This window comes from Cygnus olor, chromosome 3, assembly GCF_009769625.2.
Source record: "Cygnus olor isolate bCygOlo1 chromosome 3, bCygOlo1.pri.v2, whole genome shotgun sequence".
In the NCBI taxonomy this organism is placed as follows: Eukaryota; Metazoa; Chordata; class Aves; order Anseriformes; family Anatidae; genus Cygnus; species Cygnus olor.
This window is the reverse complement of record NC_049171.1, coordinates 88,195,960-88,218,104: the sequence shown is the minus strand read 5'-3', so window position 1 is coordinate 88,218,104 and position 22,145 is coordinate 88,195,960. Positions and strand designations below refer to the sequence as shown.

The 22,145-nt window shown below is 55.0% G+C and overlaps 2 protein-coding genes across 2 annotated transcripts; one reads left to right on the top strand and one right to left on the bottom strand.

Annotated features, from left to right (window-relative positions):
* Window positions 1–242: 242 nt before the first annotated feature.
* Window positions 243–10,667, top strand: GTPBP2 (GTP binding protein 2). The gene is made up of 12 exons (XM_040550831.1): window positions 243–464; window positions 2,350–2,376; window positions 2,995–3,179; window positions 3,486–3,594; window positions 4,104–4,301; window positions 4,598–4,772; window positions 5,412–5,631; window positions 6,053–6,188; window positions 6,569–6,627; window positions 7,359–7,530; window positions 7,804–7,968; window positions 8,374–10,667. The coding sequence occupies exons 1-12, from the start codon at window positions 258–260 to the stop codon at window positions 8,569–8,571; spliced, it is 1,851 nt and encodes a 616-aa protein (XP_040406765.1). The 5' UTR covers window positions 243–257; the 3' UTR covers window positions 8,572–10,667.
* A 2,086-nt stretch (window positions 10,668–12,753) lies between these two features.
* Window positions 12,754–22,133, bottom strand: POLH (DNA polymerase eta). The gene is made up of 10 exons (XM_040550830.1): window positions 21,814–22,133; window positions 21,601–21,735; window positions 21,275–21,486; window positions 20,754–20,923; window positions 17,929–18,032; window positions 16,792–16,911; window positions 15,912–16,035; window positions 15,403–15,468; window positions 14,577–14,740; window positions 12,754–13,699 (listed from the first exon to the last, which is right to left on the bottom strand). The coding sequence occupies exons 1-10, from the start codon at window positions 22,131–22,133 to the stop codon at window positions 12,871–12,873; spliced, it is 2,244 nt and encodes a 747-aa protein (XP_040406764.1). The 3' UTR covers window positions 12,754–12,870.
* Between the last annotated feature and the right edge of the window lie 12 nt (window positions 22,134–22,145).

Below are 22,145 nucleotides of genomic sequence, written 5' to 3'. Positions count from 1 at the left end.
GAAGAAACGGCAGCACCCCGTCCCTCACCCTCCGGGCGGCGCTGCCTCCGCGGGACTCCAACTCCCATCCTCCCCCGCGAGGGGAATCCATAGAGCAACCAGCGGGGCGCGGCGCGGGGCGTGCCGGGAGCTGTAGGCGGGCGGCGGCACGGACTCGCTTTCCCGTGACGCCGCGCAGCGGGCGGGGAGGGAGGGAAGGAAGGAGGGAGGGGGGCACCGGGGCGGCGGGGAGCCCGGGCGGGGAGCCCGGGGCCGCCATGGACTCGCGGGTGTCGGAGCTGTTCGGCGGCTGCTGCCGCCCGGCGGGCGCCGCGCTTCGAGGGCGCGGGGGGGCCGCTCCCGGCACCGGCACCGGCGGCGGCTGCGGGGGGAGCGGCGGCGGCGGCGGCGGCTCGAAGGCGAAGAAGAAAAGCGGGCGGAGCCGGGGGGGGAAGGCCAACAACCCGCCGTACCTGCCGCCGGAGGTGAGCCCACCGCCGCCCCGGGGCCTGGCGAGGGTTGGGGGGTCCCCGGGGGGACGGGGCCCGGTGGGGCTGTGCCCTCCCCGCCCGCCCGGTGCCCCCCGTGCTGTGCCCACCGGCGGCGCCTCGCCGCCCGGGGATGGGAAATGAAGCCCTGCTCAGCTTTTCCCCGGAGTTGGTGGGTGTGAGTGTTTTTTTTTTGTTTTTTTTTTTCCAGTTGCCGGGCTCGTAGAAAGCGCTCGGCGGGTTTTGGTGACACCCTTTGGAGGGAATTTGGCAAGTGTTTTCCGACGCGGGGGGTGCTGGCAGGCTCCGAGGCAGTGTCCCCCATCGCTGGCGCTGGGAAAACTGCCATCAGTAGTAAGTGGGTGTGCTGGTTCCTTCAGGCAGCTGGCACGGCGCTGAGGAGGCTGTGGAGAGCGTTACGTTGTCCCAGGGATGGGTGCTCGGCCCCACCGGCGAGCTCCCGGTAAAATATACGAGTCTGTGCTCCTCCACAGGGCAGGGCTCCTCTCGTCGAGGAGGGATTGTTAGATCTCCTCCGTGGGCAGGATCGTCCCCTGCGGCTGCGGTTCTGTTTTCGGTCCTTTCAGCCAGAGGCTGGGCAGCCCCCTGCGGTGTCAGCGCAGCTTCCTCTTCTTGGCCACCCTGGGCCGTACATGGTCTCGGGTTGTTGCTTTTCTCCTCTCAGCTGCCTTGAAAGAGACCCACCCCTTTATTGAGAGGACGTGGTGTTTTTCTTAGAGCTGGAAAGCCGGTGAATGGTAAAAGAGGAAAACCCTTTTGCATGTACCCTTTCCTCGCTGCACAGCTCCGCTGCCCGAGAGCAGAGCTGGCAGTTCAGAGCTTCCCTCTGTTGGCCTTTTGCCACCCGAAGCTCCGCTGTGGTTAGAAGCTCGGCTAGAAGGCAGGGAGAGGGCTGCTGCCTCTCTTGACATGCAAATTGGTGTCCAGAGGAAAAGGAAGTGCTTAGCGTTGGTAGCTTAGCGTAGTCTGACAGAGTGCTTGGCTTCTGGTAGGCTCAATGGAGCTTAGACCAAAAGTTACTTCAGTTTTGGCTACGTGTTCTCTGTGGGGGTTGGAGCCTGCAGCGGCTGGAGTGGGCTTGATGAGTCCACGGGCTTTTCTGTTATAGGCTCTGACAGCCCCATCTGGCTTCAGCCCTTCCTGGGAAAATTCTTCTAGGCATGTTGTGCACAGACAGTCCTGATCACGTCCAGTTCTCCAGAAGTGCCAGGCCAGGGACCACTTTGCTGTGTTGCACAGGAGTCAGTAGCTTGCACCCTTACGTCTGTAGTCCTTCTCTCTCGCAGGGTAGATGTGCAAGGATAGGGGAAGGAGTCAATGGAAAAATAATTGAGGGAGGGAGAGGGTATCAGTATGTGAGAGAAGATAGAGCAACTTTTGTTCCCAGTCCCCTGTCTCTGTGCACACTGGGTGAACGGAAGGTGCTGGATGAGGTGGGAGTGGGAAGGGGTGGCTGGCAGTGTGGGATGTGAATGGGGAGGGGGGAACACACTTTATCATACGCTGGCCTGTACACTGTCTGAAACTGGAACTCTCTGTGACTGTCCCTATCCTTTGCTGGCAGTAAAAAAATAAATAAATAAATCCCCCCCCCAAAGCAGTATTATGCCCTGTGTCACTCTCTAGCTTTATCCCCTGGTTTTCATCATGTGTGATGCAAACAGCAGAAACGAACCTAAAGTAAGTTCCAGTTTAGTATAGGAGTGAATGGCAGAATGGGCTGTGACCTAACAGTATATTTCTGCAGTTTTCCCTCTCTGAAACTGTCAATACGAGCTGCAGAGTATCTGTGCAGCTGATGCCCGTAGAAGTCCCTGCTGGCACAGCATCTAACCTTTGTTTTGATTTATTCTCTGACCAGGCAGAAGATGGGAACATCGAGTACAAGGTGAGTCTTTTGTGGTTGCAGGAAGTCTTCCTCCCAGACAATTACCTTGCAGTGAGTAACTTATGCAAAGACAGCCTCTGGGGAACATGTCAAAGGAAGGGACAGAAAAGTGGCACTGTACTAAAGAACAATCTCTGTGCCTAGCAATACCCGGTATGCTGAGTTGGCAGAGTTTGATCTCAGCACTCATTTTAGGAATTTGTTTTAGGAGACAGGACCCGTTGTTTTTCCTGAAATCTTCTTCCTTTCGACAGAGGTGCAGGTGGTCCTGATAATCATTGATCACTTTATTGTGGCTGTTCTACCATTCATACTTACTTGGCTCGTGTATAACAAATAGGTCCCGTGGTGCTGTCTTTTACCCCCACGTTGGGTAGGGTACAGATCCCTTTGGAAAAGCACGGGAATGTTCTGCTACCATATGCATGCACCTCTGTGAAACCCTCTCTCACCTAGTCCATCTCTCCTGTGCAGACACTAACGTGGGATGTGTTTCCCAGCGGTGGGTCAGGGCTGGGGGCATTGCTTCATGGGGTTGATTTAGAGAGTTGTTGGCTTGGGCAATGGGGTTCCCTCTGCATCCAAGCTGTAACTGTAACTCCCCGCTCTGTTAAACAGCTAAAGCTAGTGAACCCCTCGCAGTACCGCTTTGAGCACCTGGTGACGCAGATGAAGTGGCGACTACAGGAAGGCCGCGGTGAGGCTGTCTATCAGATCGGTGTGGAGGACAACGGGCTGCTGGTGGGCCTCTCAGAGGAGGAGATGCGCGCCTCGCTCAAGACGCTGCGCCGTATGGCAGAGAAGTACGTGCGTCCTTTTGTCTGCGGGACCCACGGGCAGAAACAGCCTCCAGTACAGAGACTTGGCTCCAGGAGTCCCCAGAGGAGCTGGTGGCTCCATTCCACAATGTCTTTGTAAGACTGAAATTCCCTTATCATGAGGTCCTGGAAATAGGAAGGCAGCTAGAGGACTTTTGGCTTAAAGCCTGAGGCGCCTGCCCTGCTATTCCTAGCTTTTGTCCCGTTCCCTTTGCCAGGTCTGATTGTGCAGGTACAAGGGGTGCTGAGTACAAGCACGTGTCTCACTCTTCCCTTTTGTGTTTGTGCCAGGGTTGGGGCTGACATTACGGTGCTGCGGGAGAGGGAGGTGGATTATGACAGCGACGTTCCAAGGAAGATAACAGAGGTGCTCGTCCGAAAGGTGCCTGACAACCAACAGGTAGGGACCTGAGGTTTGGCTGTCCTCTTCTGCTGGCAACTTACAGCCTTCACATAAGAAACTTACTTTTGGGATGGGAGCCTAGAGGCACTTTACCCTAGATTGGGTCATAGCAGGTGCTTTAAAGAGCTGCCAAAGGGAGACTATGAGGACAGTGCTTTTTATCTCCAAGGCTGTGGTTGCGGCAGATTCCAAGTAGGAGAGATTGGCTGGATCAGATGCGAGAAACTATTTCACTTCTTTGACAACAGTTGTGATGCAGCCCAGTGTGCAAACAAGGAAGAATTTAGACTTCCTGCTGATGAGTCAAGTCACAACACCAGAGAGTGTATCACAACTCCTGAGCTGTGATTTGCCATGAGCAGGAGCAGAATCAGAGCAAGATTACGCTGCAGTGTCCGTCGTGGAAGGAAGCTCTCTGGGGCACGTCTCCATTACCATGTAGTGCTCACGCACACCCAGCAGAGCAGCAATTAGGTTTCGTTATTTCTTTGCTCTTTTTTCTGTAGTTCTTAGACCTGCGAGTGGCTGTGTTGGGGAATGTGGACTCAGGGAAATCAACCCTGTTGGGTGTCCTAACACAAGGAGAGCTGGACAACGGACGGGGCCGAGCACGTCTCAACCTCTTCCGGCATCTCCATGAAATCCAGTCAGGAAGAACATCAAGCATCAGTTTTGAAATTCTCGGCTTCAACAGCAAAGGAGAGGTGAGGGAGGGGGCTGTTGAACTCAGCTGGAAGTGGTTGGGATGGTGGAGGAGAACAGGACTACCCTCCTGTTACAGCACTGAGGGGGACATGAGAGAAGAGAGGTGGCACAACTCCGTGTCCCCTTAGGTGAACTTGAGTGCTGCTTGCCCATTTGCATCAGAAGTAGTTTCTTGCACCCACGGTAAATGATCTCTCCTCACTAATTTTGAGGTCAAAGTGGACTGATAAGAGCTGCCTCTTCCTTCACTTGCCTGCTGAGGCTCCTTCGCTCACCAAGTCCTCATGTTCCTCAGGTGGTAAATTACAGTGACTCCCGAACAGCAGAAGAGATCTGTGAGAGTTCCTCCAAGATGATCACTTTCATTGACCTGGCTGGCCACCACAAGTACCTGAAAACAACCATCTTTGGCCTCACCAGCTACTGCCCGGATTTTGCTATGCTGGTGGTTAGCGCCAACACCGGCATTGGTAAGTCTTGTGCTGTCTGCATAGACCGACAGCAGGGTGAATAGAAATGGGGAATGGGGCGAGCAGGTCTTTGTTAGCAGTAGTAGCTGTCAGAAAAACATTTTAGTCTGCAAGTCCCTACTGATTTTTTTGTAGGCCAATGCTTCTGAGTGCCTGGGAGGGGAGCAGAGCTGGGTTACCAGCCGTAAACCACATTAAACAGTGCTCTGGACAGAGAAGCTTTGTTTGGAATTTGAGGCTGTGTTTGTTAGGGGGGAAAAAGGAAAAAAAAAGCTTTTACATGTTCTTAGGGGTGCTGAATCCTTCAGCCTTGTGAAAAGGCAGCTGGAGTTCTCCCACATCTTTCTGTGACATTTTTGTGGTTGTACCCTGGCAAACTGTAGCTCAAGAAGGAAAACTACTGCCTCTTTCTGAAGCAGAGAGATCACTTACAATAATTCTGGGTTGTTTTTATTTTTCTGGAATGCTCTTGGTTTTTGTTTAAAAGAATAATTTTGTTTATTCATTGCCCGATGGACTGGGCAGTTGGGTTGAAATCCCTAGGGTGGGCAATTAGGAGGGCCAGGAGATGTAGCTGTCACATAAGCAACCAACAGTGGTGAATGCTACTGCACCAACACTGTCGCTTCTCTCCTGCAGCAGGCACAACACGAGAGCACTTGGGCTTGGCCATGGCCCTCAAGGTCCCCTTCTTCATTGTCATCAGCAAAGTTGACTTGTGTTCAAAAGCCACCGTGGAACGGACAGTGAAGCAGCTGGAGCGAATTCTGAAGCAGCCGGGCTGCAACAAGCTCCCCCTGCTTGTCACCTCAGACGATGATGCTGTTACAGCAGCACAGCAGTTTGCACAGTCTCCCAAGTAAGGGACCATTCTTTTCTGCTGGGACCAGGCAATTCAGACTGGGCTGCTGTGCGGAGCTGGGAAAGGGCGACCACAGGGGAGACCAGCACATTTTGAACATCTGGGAAAACATCAAGTTTCCTACCTCTGCGTTTTTGCCTCCCAGACCTTTTTCTGGACTCTGGGAGCAGAAGGTGCTAGAGGTTTCCTGGAGTTGCTTCTCCAAGACAGAAACGTGGGTTGACAGGGCGTTGGCACCTCAACCAATCACTGAGGCAGGGGTTATTCAGATTTGCAGCTAGCCCACGTGCCCTCCTGCTCTGGCTATTTATCTTTGTAGTCTCTGTCCTCTTGCTGACTGGGTGGATTCAGGATCCCAGCCACCTTCTGCAGCTGCACTCTGGCCTTGTGCTTACTCCTCTTTCTTTGTGTCTGACAGCATCACCCCAATCTTCACACTGTCCAGCGTTTCTGGGGAGAACCTGGATCTCTTGAAAGTCTTCCTCAACATCCTTCCTCCACTGACCAACAGTAAAGAGCAGGAGGAACTAATGCAACAACTCACAGAGTTTCAGGTACTTTAGGATAGTTTGGCTTGTTTTGTTCCTGCACTTGTTGTGCCATGTGACAAACATCTGGGGACTGTGGACGCCACAGGGAGAGAAACGGTGAACTCCTGATCTGTTGGTTCAAGTAAAGAAAAGACTCATTTCTTGAAAAGGGCCTGTTAGGCTAGGCTCTGTCCTAAGTAAGGGATGCACATTTCAGAGAGAAGATTTTTTTTCTTCCCTCTGGTTTCCCCTTAAAAGGCAGAGGGTCGTCTAACAGAAAGGTTGTAGAGGCTGATGAAAGCTCTCAAGTGGTGTCTGATGCCCCCTGGGTGGGCAGCTTGTTCTCATTCTGGAGTGCTGTTCCACAGGTGTCTGAGCAGCTCGTTCTTGTTTCCGTGTTGCAGGTTGATGAAATTTATACTGTGCCAGAGGTGGGGACTGTTGTGGGCGGAACTCTGTCGAGGTAAGTGAGGCCAGGCAGACAAGCGTGGGCGTGAGTGGTTGCTGGGGTTCCCACAAGGTTAGAATTACCCGCTGCAGATGGAAGCAGTACAAAGCTCCGTGCTGACTCCTGCCAGATAACTGGGCCAAGGGAGGACAGAGCCCTACAGGGTGCTGGGTGGTGCCGTGAGCAGATCGTTGCTCATGCAGTGGCAAGCAGGGAGATAGGAGTGTGAGCTGTAGTGAGCTGGAGGAAGGCACGCTGGCATCCAGAGTCGGCAGAGGTTAGCCAGGATCCCAAGGTGTTGCTTTCCTCCTTCCTCAGGCAGGGGGAGGAAACGTAGGAGGCAAGTCCCCTGATCCCAGGAGAAGGTAACCTCATGCTACCCCGTGAGAAGTCAGCTGTCCCTCGGCGTTTGGGAATGATCAGAGCAGTTTGGATTAGAGTGCACTAACACAAAACAGGTGGCAACTGCAGCCTCTCCAGCAAAAACAATACAGTGTGGCAGAGAGAGAGGCCCCACGTGAGGGATACTTGGTATTCTGAGGAGTGATAGTGTGGCTTTTGCTCCTACTGTAGGAAATCCCTGTCCCCACCAGTGTTACATCCCTGTTAGCTGGTCACGCGCCTGGGTAAAAGTCCAAAGGCGCTCACCTCCTTGGCCCTGGGGAGTTTGTGTAGGTTGAACTTGGAGGGTGCAACTTCCTCCCTGTCTCCTGATGAGCTCTGTCCTGCTGTTGTGCCCTGGGCAGTGGGATCTGCCGAGAAGGGGAGAGCCTGGTGGTCGGTCCCACTGACGACGGGAAGTTCCTCCGGCTGAAAGTGTGCAGTATCCAACGCAACCGCTCGGCCTGCCGCGTGCTGCGGGCTGGCCAGGCAGCCACGCTGGCCCTCGGACCTTTCGACCGCTCCCTGCTGCGCAAGGTGAGTCCTGCTGTTGCCAGCTTCCTCTCTGGTCTAGCGAGAGGGACTGGAGGCTTCCCTGGGGATCCCCCATTGGTAGAGCGGGAATGAGGTAAAGATGTTTGTAGAAAACCTGTTGGAAGGGAAAGAAATGGCCTGTGAAATAGGGTGAGGACTGGGCTGAGAATGGGGTGCAAGGCCAAGTCCCAGAGTGGAGACATTTTTGTGGTTTGGGTGCTGTTCAGAAGCTGAGGGGTTGGCCCTAACTGGTCTGAGCTTTGGGTTGTTGTACAGGGCATGGTCATGGTGAGCCCCGAAATGAACCCCACCATCTGCTCAGTGTTTGAAGCTGAGATTGTGCTGTTGTTCCATGCCACGACTTTCCGGAAGGGGTTTCAGGTGACAGTGCACGTGGGGAACGTGCGGCAGACGGCTATCGTAGAGAAGATCCATGGTAAGGTAAGGCATGGGAGGAAAACGGAGAAAGACGTACCTCCCTGTGAGGTTTGCTGGGATTCTACCGTGCCCTCTACTAAAGCTAGGGGCTACTGCTATCCTGAGTACTCGTGTCCCTTCCTAGGAGCACACTCCATCCCTATACCCTCCCCATTTTTCCTCCTAATGTGTTAAAGAATTCCCTCCTCACAAACTACAGCAAGACTGTGGAGGGGGATGAGCTCTGCGTTCTCCAGAGCTTGTGTTTTCCTGCCCTCCCCTGTGCACACAGTAACGGGAGGGACTCGAGCCATGCAGCCTGAGGGAGTCAACCCGCTCATTTGCTTCCTCCTCTTAGCATCCGCGTGCACCCCTCCTGTGTGGATGGATAGGGCAGGTAGGTCTAAGCTCTCCCCTTTTTCTCTTCAGGACAAGCTGCGGACAGGAGAGAAGGCCGTTGTCTGTTTCAGATTCATCAAGCATCCTGAGTACTTGAAGATAGGAGCCAAGCTGCTTTTCCGTGAAGGAGTCACCAAAGGCATCGGGCATGTCACTGACCTCCAAGCCATCACCACCAAAGAAAACGGCCTGGAGGAGTCCTTGGGGCCTGGGCAGCTGAACTTCTGACTACCACTAGGTCAGAGAGATCTCCGCTCACCACCGACCGGGGAGAAGGATGGAAGCTCCCGTGGCTCTCCGAGTGATGCCTGGAGCTGCTGCTGTCCGGTTCTAGCATGGGTGTCCCTCCTCCACACTGTGGGATGGAGCCTCGGAGAGTTTCTCGCGTTCAGCGCCGTACGAGGGGCAAGTTAAGCACGTTCTCCGCATCGCCTGCTGCTTTCATTACCCTGCCCTCCTTCAGAATAGATCAGAGGCACCTGCAGACCTGGGCAGGCAAGTTCTGGCTTTGTTTACTGTTTGAAAATTACTGGTTGGGAGGAGCAGAACCCTTGGAGACGAGCAGTGAAGGGATGTTTTTCCATCTCTCATACGGGATCTGGCCCCATTCCAGCTCTCCGAGCACTGGGTTAACACAGCACTTTCTTGAGTGATCCTGCAGCGCATCCCTCCAGGCGGAGGGGATGGAAGAGGCCCTGCTTCCCGCAGCAGGGTCTTGCTCGAACCTCTCAAAACGCATTCAGGACACTTTTTAACCGTTTTAATCTTGGTTGGCTTTAATCTGCTGTACGTCCCTTCGTATGTTGGTTTTGCATTACTCCAAGCTGAGCGTCTGACTGTCGGGCAGGCGTCCTGTCCTGTCCTGTCCCCGCGCACGTGTTGGCACTCCGTCAGCATCCCGCCTTCTGACTCGAAGGAAGCTGCGGCTGCTCTGCGTGGCGCAGCCTCCTGACCGAACGGCGCGAAGACGGCGTTCGCACTTGCATCTGCTCCTCGCAGCAGCAGAGCAGGAGGCTGTGTTGTGGGGCAGAGCGGGGCCCGGGCCTGTGCTGGCACGGGCAGGTTGTTCCCGAGGACGTCCGGTGCCGTCAGCGCGTTGGCAGCAGTGGTTTGCAGTGGGCTCCCTGGTGTGGCGGTTCCAGGGCCCAGCCCAGCTCGCTGCTCCTCACACGCTTGCCTTAATGTGTGGGGGCAGGCTGCGTCGCTAACACCAAACAAGGTGACTTCTATTTAGCTGTGATTTGACAGTGGCGTGAATTTCTTTCTTTTTCTCCTCAAGAAAGACTTTATTTTTTCCCTTGCCACTGGGGCTTGTTGTGAGCGGAAAGCTGGTGATGCCAGCGAGGACTCTGTGCGCGAAAAGTGGAGCGCTTCTGTTTTTCACTCGCTGTCGCGCAGCTCCCGTGTGTGTGGCAGTTCCTCCAGGCCCTGCTAGCCTGGAGGCTGCAGCAGGGGCTGCCGAGCTGTACATAGGCTTTTGGTTTTGCTGTTGACTGTTAGATCATGTGGGTCAGCCACGAGCACCAGCCCTTCAGCCCGCCTCGTCGTGTGACGCGGTGGCTTGCCAGCCCTGGCTGAGGAGAAGGGAGAGGGCCTGCAATAGCACACGGACGCCCACATAGCTCTTCCACCCTCCCGAAAGCAAGGTCTGCATCCGGGCTGCTGGCACAGGCAGCGTGCGCAGGGCTGGGCGGCCCGTGCTGATCGGCGGATGTCGCAAAGGGACGCTCTCCGTGTGTCAGCTCTTGGGGGAGGCAAGGGTGGTGGCACCCGGCCAAGAGCGTGCTGAGGTGCGGGGAAGCCGGTGGGATGGCGGCGTATACGGAGGGGCGAGGAGGCAGCCCAGCAGTGACAGGACGCGTTACCTGCCTTTTGGGAGGCGCGCTGAGCCAGCTGCAAGCCTGCCTCCCGCCCTTCGGCCCAGCAGAGAGACGGCAGCTGCTGGCTCAGGGTCACTGCTCGCACAGGATCCCTCTGTGCTCCCACCCCGGGTGTTACGGGGGCGCGGTCCTTCACCCGTGCCCCAGCTGGCGGCGGGCCCCTGCCTTTGGTGCTAGAGGCTCCCGCAGAAAGCTGCCCTGCGTGGGGGGGGTGATGCCAGCTGTCGGCAGCAGCCCCGGGCAGGCGTGGGGGTGCTGCAACCTTCTCTGGAACAGCTGATGGCTGGGCTCAGCTCGTCCCTGCCGTCTGCGGCCTGACTGTTCTGGGTGCCATGCTCTTCGTAACTGCTGGTTTGTCGTCTTGAAATTTTCTAATGCTGGGGCTCGTCCGTGTTCCCCAAGCACCTATACATAAATGTACAGAATAAAGATGTTTTATGGAGATCGCCGGCTGAGTTGTACAAGGAGCAAAGGCGGAGCCGGGCTCTCGTCCTGCTGCCCGGGTGCTGGGTCACCCCTTCCTAAGCTTCCTGCGTTCGGCCCTATAAATACCGTCCCGTGGCACGGCAGGAATGCGTGCGTGCTGCTGTTTACAACCTTGCCCTCCCAGCTTATCTGAGCAAGCCCGAGGCGGCGGGCGGCCACGTCACCCTGAGCACAGCACTTCTGGCTGGCGGGGGCAGAACCGCCCGCCGCTGGTGCTTCCTCGCGGTCACGCATTCCCTCCGAGCCTAATGAAAAGGAGGCTTTCTAGGGCACAGACCTAACCCGTGGCTTGTTTTTAAAGTAGCGTCAGCCTTATCAAGGGGGTTTGCGACCGCTGCCCATGAGGACACGTCGTTCCCTCGGGCCGAGCAGGGGCAGGAGGGCTCCCCTGTGGAGGTGACGTGTCACTGAAGGGTTGTGTCTGTTCTCTGCGTGGTTTTGTGTCAGGCAGTGGCACCTGCTGGGTCCGGTCTGGGCAGACATTTAGGATGTGAGGCGTGCTGTCGTTTCAGGAACGTGAGACAACCCTACCAGACTGGTTGCTGTTTCTCTTCATGCGAGGACTCCAGGGAACCTGTCACTTTGCAACGTGAGGGCTGTCATTAACGGGAGGGACTCTGTAATTCCTTCTTCTCGTGACTGCACGCACGAGCAGGAGCTGTGCCGCGTGCTTCTCAAAACCTTGCGACAACTGTCAAGTGTTAGACACCCGCTGACAGCCCTGTGGCTGCTTTCCAGCACAGAGAGAAGGCAGGTTGGTGGAAGGAGAGCTGATCGATGGCTACACGGAGGGTGGTACCATACAGAAATGACAGGGAAACAGCGCGGGCAAAGACAGCTGCACTTTGCATCATCTGCTGCCTGAAAGGCTCTCCCCCTGCTGAAGGAGGGGAAGGCTGCAGCTGATGAAACCCGCTGCAAAGAGTTTCCAGACCCCACCCAGAGCTGCTTTGACGCGGCGAGTTCCCTCCCCCCGCCTAGAGCCGAACCCTTGCAGCTGCACAGCTGGAAGAGGCTCCAGGCAATTAGAGCGGTAGCAGGGAGCTGAGCCCTGAGCGCATCTCCTGCCCTGAAGGGCATCTCCCCTTCTCAGTGCCCGCAGTTTCCATGTAAGATATTCAGCTTTCTCAGCTCTGTTGCCATTTGGGGAGGCTCTCGTGGGTGAACCATGGCCCAGAGAGCTGAACAAGTTGTTCTGCCAACCAAGAACAAAGCAGATACCGATACCTCTAATCAAGTTGTGTGTACTATCACCCCGAGTCTCAAAGGAGGAGAAATGTGGTTACACTGCCATAGAGGGAAGCTTTCAAAGGCCCGTGTGACTAGCGTGCTTCCCCCTCCCTAACATTAGGACTTTGGCATATGCATCAATAGCAATTATCTGGAACTAGTGTTGAGACTTCAAAAAGCCCACTGAAAGCATGACTGTCCTGCTCCAGCCTCCTCAAAGGAGGGAGCAGTCTTTCTTGGGCGCTCCAGAGCTGGTGATAAACATAATGCACTGGACTGCTACATAGAGTTGTCAAACTATATATTTAAAAAAAATCCTTCTGTAGAAGAAACAATACAGTGGAAAAATCCATTTTGGCGGAAGAAAAAAAAAATCCCATGCTGAGTAGAGATGTAACCATAGGACTAAGCTACTGTACATAAAATACTGGAAGGACAAGGGCTGCAACTGCAGCCAGGGGAGAACAATCATGAGGTGAAGGCCTCATCTGAAGTGACTGGATTGAGGTTCAGGCCTAGTCTTGGCTGGAGATGCCCTAGGATAAGCCCCTGGGCTCCCAGTGCCTGCTTTTACAGTGTTGGGAGCCACCCTTCCCATCCCAGGAAAAAGCAAGAGCGTTGCTTACAGAGCAGAGAGGCTATGGAAATACCCCCGGTAGGAGGTGTAGGTGAGTACGGATGCAGCTTCTGGTAGCACCAAGCAGGCAGAGGCAAGCTAGCTGCCACCAGCAGCTAGCAAATCTGAGCAATTTGCAAAGCTGGGTACGTCCTGCACCACACACTCACTATTCATCAGTTCCAGTTCCTCTTAGACTTGGGGTAGAGATAATTTATTAGACTTTTCTGCATTAAAACCTGGCAAGGCAGTATAAAAACTTTTAACCGTATTTAAAAACGGCGATTATCTAAAAACTCCCAGCAGGGCTGGATGTTAAGGAGGCGAGCGTTTAAAGAAAAAATCTAAAGTTCTTGTCACACCTTCCCTGGGTCGTTTTGCACTAGATCCTGCCGGAGTCTTGGGCTTGTTCTTTGCCTTGGCAGGAGACCTGGAAGCTGCAGCCTTCGGGCTGGGAACTGCCGCTGGAGCTGTGGGGAAGCTGGACTCCAGGAAGGAGCTTTGCAGCTCCACAGCGAAGTGGTAGTCCATGTGCTCTGGGAGCTCCCACACCAGCACGTGCTGGCCGCACTTCTCACAGCGCTGCTGGTCCCCCGGCGAGGCACAAGGGAACAGGGTGAGCTCAGGAGAGGGTGGCAAGTTCTGCTCGTTTCCTTCCATAGCTGGCTCTAATTTCAGAAGCATCCTGGAGCTGGGTGGAGTCGAGGGTGTTTGTGTAGCATCAGACAGCAACGTCTCACAGGGAAGCCTCTTGCAAGGAGAAGTAGGACTCCCGTCTCTGGGACTCTGCTTCACAGGGGACTCCAGATCACACTGCTCAGGGGCAAGTCCAACAGCAGCTCCCTCCGGGTGCTCTGGGGAGGTGGTAGCAGCTGGCAGGCTGCTTGCTGCTGCCTGTGACTGCCGCTTTTCTGCTGCCTTTTGGAAGAACGACTCGATAGCATTAGCCGGCTTCTGTCTATGCTCTTTGCTTGGGCTCCTGAAAAACTTGACCCTGGGCCTCCTCCAAGACGCGGTCTTTGCACTGTCAGTGCCATCGGGCTGAGTGTCACTAGTCAGGAAGGTGGCGATACCTGCAGAAAGGAGCGTGGGGGCCTCTGAGAACTTGCTTGCTGAGAGAAGCACTGATATGAGCGGCGGAGACCTGCAAGGGACAGAACAAAATTGACTCAGGCACCATCCTGGGAAGCAAAACGTCCTTTGAGGTAAGACTAAGCAACATAAAATGTTCACGGGCAGGGAAGAGGGAAACTTGCAAAAGAGCTTAGTCTGGGTATCTGGCAAGGGGCGGGAAGGAGGTTTCCTGTAACAAAGTGTTAGCATCGCTATCTCTACAACACAGTCTCACGGACACAGCAGGCTGGGTTGGGCAGAGCAGAAAGCCTCTTCCCAGAACAGCATTTTCCCCCAAGAAAAAAGCAGCCAGGCACTGGAGCAGGGGTAGCCAGCTGCCAGCCTGCACTTTCAGTCCACCACAGGCTGGAGCTGCGGTGAGGCTTCTAGTCAAAGAGGGAGGGCTTCAGGGAGCAGCAGCCTTGTCAGAGCCTAACAGTACTGTCTTGCTTTAAGCACACCCTAGCCTTCACTGCAGAGCATGTGGGAGGGAAGTAACATCAAGCACAGGGGCGGTGCAACCTAGTGTTTCTCCTTGCCCCGACGCCTCCCTCTCAAGAAGCACCATTGTCCTTCGGGGAGGAGAGCAAGGCCCGGCTAGCTTCTCGCACACAAGGCAGCGAGGACTGCCTCGCTCCAGCTGGACTCCCCTGTGCCAGTAGCAGTCATCAGCTCCAAGTACAGAATTTGGACTTGTCTGGCCAGATGTGGGACTAGATGCCAGCCTCATTGCTGTCCTAGCAATGACGTAGAGGTCAACGCACTCTGCTGTGCATGGGCCAGGAATCGCTTCTCCTGCCAGTCGGCACGAGCCTCTCGTTCCCATCTGTCAGGTCCCTGTTCATCCTGCACCCCCAGCATCAGAGCAAACCCCAGGAGGGACACGAATCACTTCCTCCCCCACTCACCAGGCTGCCTGGTGAGCCCCGGCCATGTTGCAGTTTTGGATGAGGGCGAAGGCATCGCTGTAGATCTTCTGGGCATCGTAGCGGGTCACGGCGCAGAAGCGTGACAGCCGGGTGTCTCCCTGCATGCGGATGACCACCATGAGCTGCTTGGCCACTCGGTGGTTCTGCGGGGAGAAGACATAGCTGAGTTGCAAGCGACATCTACAGGGAAGAGCAGGAATGGCTTTTGGAGATGGCCTCGCCGCCCAGAGCCCTCTGCTATCAGTTACCACTTCTGATGCTGCATGACAGACAGCAGCTTGTCCTGCCCAGCCCGATCTCCAAGCGATGTGATACAGGACAGCAAGGACTTGCACAGCTGCATCATGCAGGTTGGCAAGCATTTTGTCCTTGCTTTTCTTCAAAGGCAGCTGTGCACCACTTCTCGGCCTCCCTGCAGCAGCGAAGCTAGCAGCAGATTGACCTCACCCTGGCCTGCAGTCTGCCGCTTGTGGATTTGACCATATCGCTTTTCAAGAGCAAAGGGCTTGCAAGGTGCAGTGGAGCAGCAGCAAGGCAGGATGAGGATGCAGAAGGCTTTCAGGTCCCTGTGTCCTAAAGCACAGGGCAAGGACCATCCTTAGCCCTGCAGTGTTCTGGGACAGAGCCATCCTTGCTGGCTGGGCTCTCGCACACCTTTTTGCAGCACCTCAGCACAGGAAAACAGCTGAGAACAGGCAGACCCTCCTCCCACCACCACCACCAGCCTCCTGCAAACAGCACCACGTGGCTTCCTGAAGGCCTGGCCTCCTCGGGCACAGCAGGAAGGACGCCGTCCACTCCTTACCTGACTCCTGTCCTTGATCAGTCTGGATTCCAGCTCCAAGGCCAGCTGCAGGAGCCAGTGTTGCACCTGGACAAAACAGTAACAAGCAGGCTTGGGCCCGTGTTGATAGCACTGCCACCAGGCCAGAGCAATGCTCCCCCCAGAAAACATGGAAGGTGCCTCCTCCCTCTTTCTTTGGGCTAATTACCTTCTTTCTAGCAATCAGCCCTGGAAGCTTGGCACCACGAATACCTTTTGAACAGCACAGGCCCATTTTGCTCATGGAAATTACAAGGCTGGACCTTTTTGTGGAAGAGTTTGTCAATGCAACTCTGTCAACAAGGGATTTCTCTAATTCATGGGTCTCAAATGCCTCCGTCCTACCAGGCCCCCAGCCCAGGTTTCAGGGCACCGTGACACGGAAAAAGCACTGTTTTTGCAAGTTAGTTTCTGCTTGTAATGTTATTTTATTATCCAGTCCAAAGGCTAAGCTTTTTTTTTTTTTTTTTCTACATGTGGGCTTCTCCTACCTCCTTCTGTGTGGCCAGGGCTGTCCTCCCAGGGAAGTTCTTGCTGCAGCCAATGGACTGAGGCAAGTGCCGATTTTTGACGGGTTCGTCATCAATTCCTCTGCACAAGTCATAGAGCCAGGACCTGAAAGCCAAAGGAAGCATGAGGTAAATGAGCCAACGCAGCCCCTATAGGAATGTGTAAACCCAGGGACACCCGCTGCAGTGTTCCTGCAGGTGCCAGTGGATAGTTTGCTGCCTTGAGCACAGGCAGCTGTGACAGCCCTGACCATGGCACGACAGGCACTCTGGGATTCAGTCCCTGCTCTGATGTTAGCAGTGACAAACTGCCTCCCTCCCTGCCCACCAGGCAGCACATCAGCCCTCTGCTGAGCCTTGCTTTCACCTGTGCGAGCTGTGGCACTGCCTCACCCCCGGCAGCTGGACAGGCAGGCTCCCTTCAGGCCACAACTGCCTGTCACCTCAGCTCCTCTGCCTCCTTTCTCCTGAGGTGGCAACAGTTCGCCAGTCTGCAGGGCACCCCAACCACCACTGAGCCCAGAAGTGGTGTTTCAAGCTCCAGCCCAGCCTTGTAACTCCCTCTGTACTGACACTGTCGAGTCTGCTGGGAGCCCTGGTCCCGCTCGGCTCCCTCTGCCCTGCTCCACGGTACCTAAGGATGAGCTGGTGACAGGCAAAATGTTGTCTTGGTGAGGGTGTGTGGGAGAGGGCAAGCCCAGAAGCCTGTTTTTAGGCCTGCTGCACCATTGCTTCTGCTCCCTCAAAGATGTCACTGGATTTTTGCCTCCCAACCTTCCTAACTGCTTCAGAACAACCTACAATCAAAAGGAAGTCTCGGTTCCTGTCAAGAGCCAAACCACGGCAAGCGGTACATCGTTACCCTGTCTTGTCTCCAAAGTGAGTCTGGAGCTCCGTCTCACTGAACTGCGTCACCTGCCCGATGTACTCCACTTCCAGGATGTCCGTGATGGCAGCACCAAGCTTGCCCCCCAGGTTACGGCTACAGTAGAGAAAAAGAAACAAAATGAAGCACCATGTGGACGACTACACTAAGCCTTTGTGCAGCAGCTGCCTCTAGTTCAGGGCAACCAGAAGCAGTCAAAAGTTAGGAGGACAAAAGGGAACACTTGGTACATAACAAGTCTTCTGCTCACAGTAGAGGGATGCATGAGAGCTGAAGTGGGAATTGCTCCTTGGCTCACCTAGTTTCAGTGCCTCTCTCAGATCCATCTTCAAAAGGCGATCCCAAACTATGCCCTGAAGAACATCTCACATGTTCCCTGCTTCCTTTCTACGTGGACAGGGCCCTTCCCCCCAACACACACTTTTCCATCACTAGTGACACACCGAAGGCAGAAAGCCACTGCAGGCCTGGGCACTGGAGACACATTCCTCCAGAGCAGTGAGGCTGGTGACACTTCCCCACACAAGGAACAGCACTGGTGTGTTCAAAATGAAACCACGGCAGCTTTCTGGGAGCACAGCTCTGTCACTCACACTGGGGCACAGCTATGGCCCCCCTTGCCCACGGCTGCTGCCACCTTACACCCAGCAGTCATTCTGAGGACAGCTCTTCCCAGGGAAAGGCTGCTGAGCTCTTCAGGTGTGGTTCCTTCACTGGCAGGGCTGTGACTCCCAAGCATGCTCCTCTTGAACTGTCACGCACAGCTGTGAGGGATTCCTAGCAGGGTTTCCTCTCCCTCTTACACACACTGGTGAGCACTTACTGTGGATGTTGAAAGCCTTTGCTGGCTGCTATAAATTAGCATTAAATTGCTCTGTTGAGGTGGCCAGGAACCGTTTCCTACCCCCAAGTCACTTTGGTTCTCCTTATGCAAGCAACGACAAAACCCACTGAAGCAAGTACCCCAGCGATGAAGACAAACAAGGCCTTCTTCCTGATAAAAGCCTGGATTGTGGAAGCACAGCGCCAGCCTTTCAAGCACACGCTCTCGCCGCAGAACAGCTCAGCCTAAGCCCCAAGCTGCACGGAAGCAGGCAGCTCCCCAGTACTTACATATTGCTGACAGGCATCTGGCTGAAGAGCTGCGGGACAGATCGTGAAGATACCAGTGTCTGGCGGTTGGGCTTGTTTAACCCACAGGCCAGTTTCGCCAGCATCTGTAACATGGAAGAGGGTGGAAAGCCTGTTATTACAAACCCTGCGCCGGCGTTATTGCGAAGGACTGTACTTAACGGCACATGCTGTAGCAGCGCCGAGGGCTGCCTGCGGAGCAGCTGCTAGGAAGGACGTATCAATCACACCACTGCTTGCTCTGTAGCCCAGCCAGCCTGGGACTGTTGTGTGCTGGCTGGGGGCTCTGAAAGCACTGCTGCTGCCAGACTCATGCCTCTGCGAAGGGCCAGACTTCTGCTCCAGGCAGCTCGGGGGGATCTATCCTATCCCCTGCTCTAACTGGTTTAGTTTTCCATCAGGCAAGCACATTAGAGCTTCCAGAGCACCCCCATAAACCTCCCCCCGCTATTTCTCTCACTATGCTCTCTCCGTCGTCTTCTGTCTCTATCTTGCTTTTTCTCGGTGTCTGTTTTAATCTTCTGTCTGTGGGGTCCACAGCAGCATAACGCTGCAAAAGGAAATCTGCAAAATACAGCAGCTCTTGGAAGGGATGTCCTCTCACCCACCTGCTATACAACTTCCCCTCCCACCCTAATCTAACTCAAGATCAAGAATACACAGACTAGCCAGAAATAAGTATAGCTTTTTTTTAATTAAAAAATCCAATAATTTTCCTCTTTCACTGCTTTACCCCTATAACTGCTTTACATCCTATAACTAAACAAAGCTTCCTTCCCACAGATTAAGCTATGATCTTTATTAGAAGCCTTTCTCACAGGCTTACACGTCCTCACTCTTTTCTAGAGGAATTCGATCTTTTTCCTTCAACTCTTCACATTCAGTCATTTTCCAGATGTCCAGTTATCGTTATTCTTGTTTCACTGGAGATTCTTCCAAGTCTACCCACACTGTTCCTGTAGTGAAATGCTGCAAACTGAACCAATGGCTGAGACTTCATGGGGAGAAATAATCTACTTTTTTTTCTGACACCTCTCTGATTAACACACTGAAGCAGGACTTTCCTTTTCTACAAGAGCACTCCTGTTACTGACTCATCCTGCTGATTGTCCACAATAACTCCAGACTAATTCCTAACTTACTGCAACTTAGCCAAAAGCCTCCTAGTTTCTTTTTTTCGCCACCTATAAGCCACTGAAATAGGAAGGATTTCAGACTGTTTCTGGACTTTTCTGCTCTGATTTAATCTCAAAACTTTCACAGCCCGGGCCCTTAGCTCTACCTGTGCTCAACATTCACCAGTAATCCCTGCAGCCGTTCCCTCTTTATCAGCTGAGTTCCTGATGTCCTCTAATCAGTTAGCTCACTGGGAAGAAATGGGTTTTAAAATAGGAAAAACACAAACACTTAAAGCAGGAAACCTCCACGCTGACTTTTAGGGAACAGTGGGTCCATGCAGGGAAAGATTGTTTTACTGACACAAATTTCCAACAATTTAAGAGGAAAAAGAATAGCAGTTTGGTGGCCCTGAGGTGAGCCGAGTTGCTTTTCCTCTTTCTGGTCAGTCTTTACCCGCCGTTAGCCACGCTGTGGGTGATGCTCAGCCAGCTGCTGAGAGCTGCCCCAGGAGCACATCATGCACGACAGCAGCTGCAGAAACAAACTGACTTTGATGCTGCTGCAGTTGTGGATGGTTTCCTGCTGGGTGATGCGCTTTGGGTGGTTTACTGAGAGCCCCTAACACTTGATTCAGCCTTTGCAGAAAGGGTTCATCAGTTACAACTTTAAATATATAGGCTCTGGCCGAAATAAGAAAAGGATAAAGACTAAACAGATGTTTTGGAACTCTCTCTGCAGAGCTAGCTGAGGATGAGCACTGGTGTAGAAACCTCCGGTGGAAGGGATGCTCAGCTGGCCTTTTTGCTCTCCCTAACAGCAATAACAGAGAACATTCATGCTCTTCCTAAGAGCATCTCCCAGCTCCCATCCAGTTTCTATGCCTGCACTGTGTTTTATTTTTCAAGGGAAATAAGGAAATTACGATGGACTGTGCTGTCCCTAAAGAACGCTTTATTTATGCTATCAAGCACAATGCAGAGACCACCAGGTCAAACGCCTGCACGTGACTGTGCAGAATGTGCTAAGGTGCTTCCACAGCCACCTCTTCTCTATATGCACCAGCCTTTTCTGCAAAGGTTGAAACAAGCGTTAGGGGCTCTCAGTAAAACCACCCAAAGCATTTCACCCAGCAGGAAACCATCCACAACTGCAGCAGCATCAAAGTCAGTTTGTTTCTGCAGCTGCTGTCGTGCATGATGTGCTCTCAGCAGCTGGCTGAGCAGCACCCAAAGCGTGGCTAACAGCGGGTAAACACTGATTGACCAGAAAGAGGAAAAGCAACTCAACTCACCTCAGAGCCACCAAACTGCTATTCTTCTTCCTCCAAATCGCTGGAAAACAAGTCAGTATAAAACATTCCCTGGATAAGTTCCCTAAAACTCAGGGTGCTACCTGCTTTAAGCTCTTGTGTTTTGCAACTCTCCTGAGGGACTCAAAAACCTTTTCTTCCTAGTGAGAAAAGTCATTAGAGTACACCACAAAGCCAGCTAGTAAATTAACAGATTGCTGACTGCACAGGCTACATCTCTGTGAAGATTTTTCCTCACATTCCCAGATGTCCTATAATTTCCCTGAAGGCGTGCTCATACACGGCTGCATTCCCCACTCATCTTCCATCTAGCAGAGGATCCACCGCATGTTCTGACCCTGCTACTCAGAGAAGTCGGGCTGACACCTTACACACGTACTTTGTTGTGCGAAATCCCAGCTGAGCACCTGAACCCAGTGGCTTTCTCTACGGCCACCCTCATTTCTTCCACGATTACCGCTCCCATAGTCAGCTGCAGGTCAGGACAGTCGGGGCTATCGAAGGACAGCGATGCCAGCCATTCCTGCACGCCACGCTCCCGCAGCTCCTCTAGAAGGGGGACACAAAGGGGACCGGCGTGGGCATCGGTGAGCCCAGCAAAGGGGCCGGTACCACCGGCAAGCCCTAGGGAAGAGCTGCGTGCACCCGTAGCTGCAAGCCAACGGCAAGGGGGGAGCAGCAGGCGCCTTAGCAGTGGGGAAAACAGAGATCCTGGTTACAGTGCTGTGTCTCCAGAAGGATGAAGCAGCTCATGCTGTGATGCTGCTGAGGAGCACGAAGGGGGAGCAGCAGGAGCGGGCTCATCCCTCGCAGCCAAGCCGTCGGAGCATCCCCGCCGCACCAAGCTCCGGCCCGGCCACCGGGAGCCCCTCGGGGCCACCGGGGCCGGCTCCTGCCTACCCTTGGCGGCGTGCTGGGGGTCCGGGCCGGCGGGCAGCCCCTGCACGAAGGTGGTGGGCAGCAGCTCGGCACCCAGGGGCCGGCCCCGCAGCTCCCGCAGCCTCTCCCGAGCGCTGCCCGTCAGGTCCAGGTACGCCTCGTCGATGCTGGCCCGCTCGATGGCGGCGAAGCGCGACAGCACCTCCATCACCTCGGCGCTGGCCTCCCGGTACCTGCCGGGCCACAGCCTCAGCCAGGGCCCGGGGAGAGGCTCCCGGGGCCGGTGCGTCCCCGTCCCCGTCCCCGTCCCCGTCCCCCCCCCCCCCCATCCCGGTGTCCCCGCTCACCGGCTGAGGTCGGCCTTGCCCCGCGCCTCGGGCACCCTGGCCAGCAGCAGCTCGGGGCACAGCGCCCGCGCCTCGGTCGCCCACATCCCGCGGGCCACGCCGAAGGAGCGCGCCTCGTAGCTCACCGCGATGATCCTGCAAGGCAACGGGGCGCCGGGTGGGCACGGCGGCACCGCGACACGGCGGCACGGCGACCCCGGGAGCGGCACCTACCCGCCACCCTGCCACTTGTTGTACTGCACCACGGCGCAGGGCCGGCCGCGCAGCTGCGGGTCGAAGCGCTGCTCCACCTGCATGAAGAAGCAGTCCATGTCCACCAGGGCCACCACCCGCTCCCGACCCCGCGACATGATGGCGGCGGCGGCGGAGCGGCAGCGACACCCTTCCTTCCCCCTCCGCCGCCACCCGCCCGACTGACCGCCCGCCCGCCACCGCGCCCCGCGGCCTATCGGGAGCTGTAGGCGGCGCGCGGGGCACGCCGGGACTTGTAGTTCTAACGGGACACCCGCTCGCACACCTTCCCCCTCCTCCATTTTTTCCTCGCC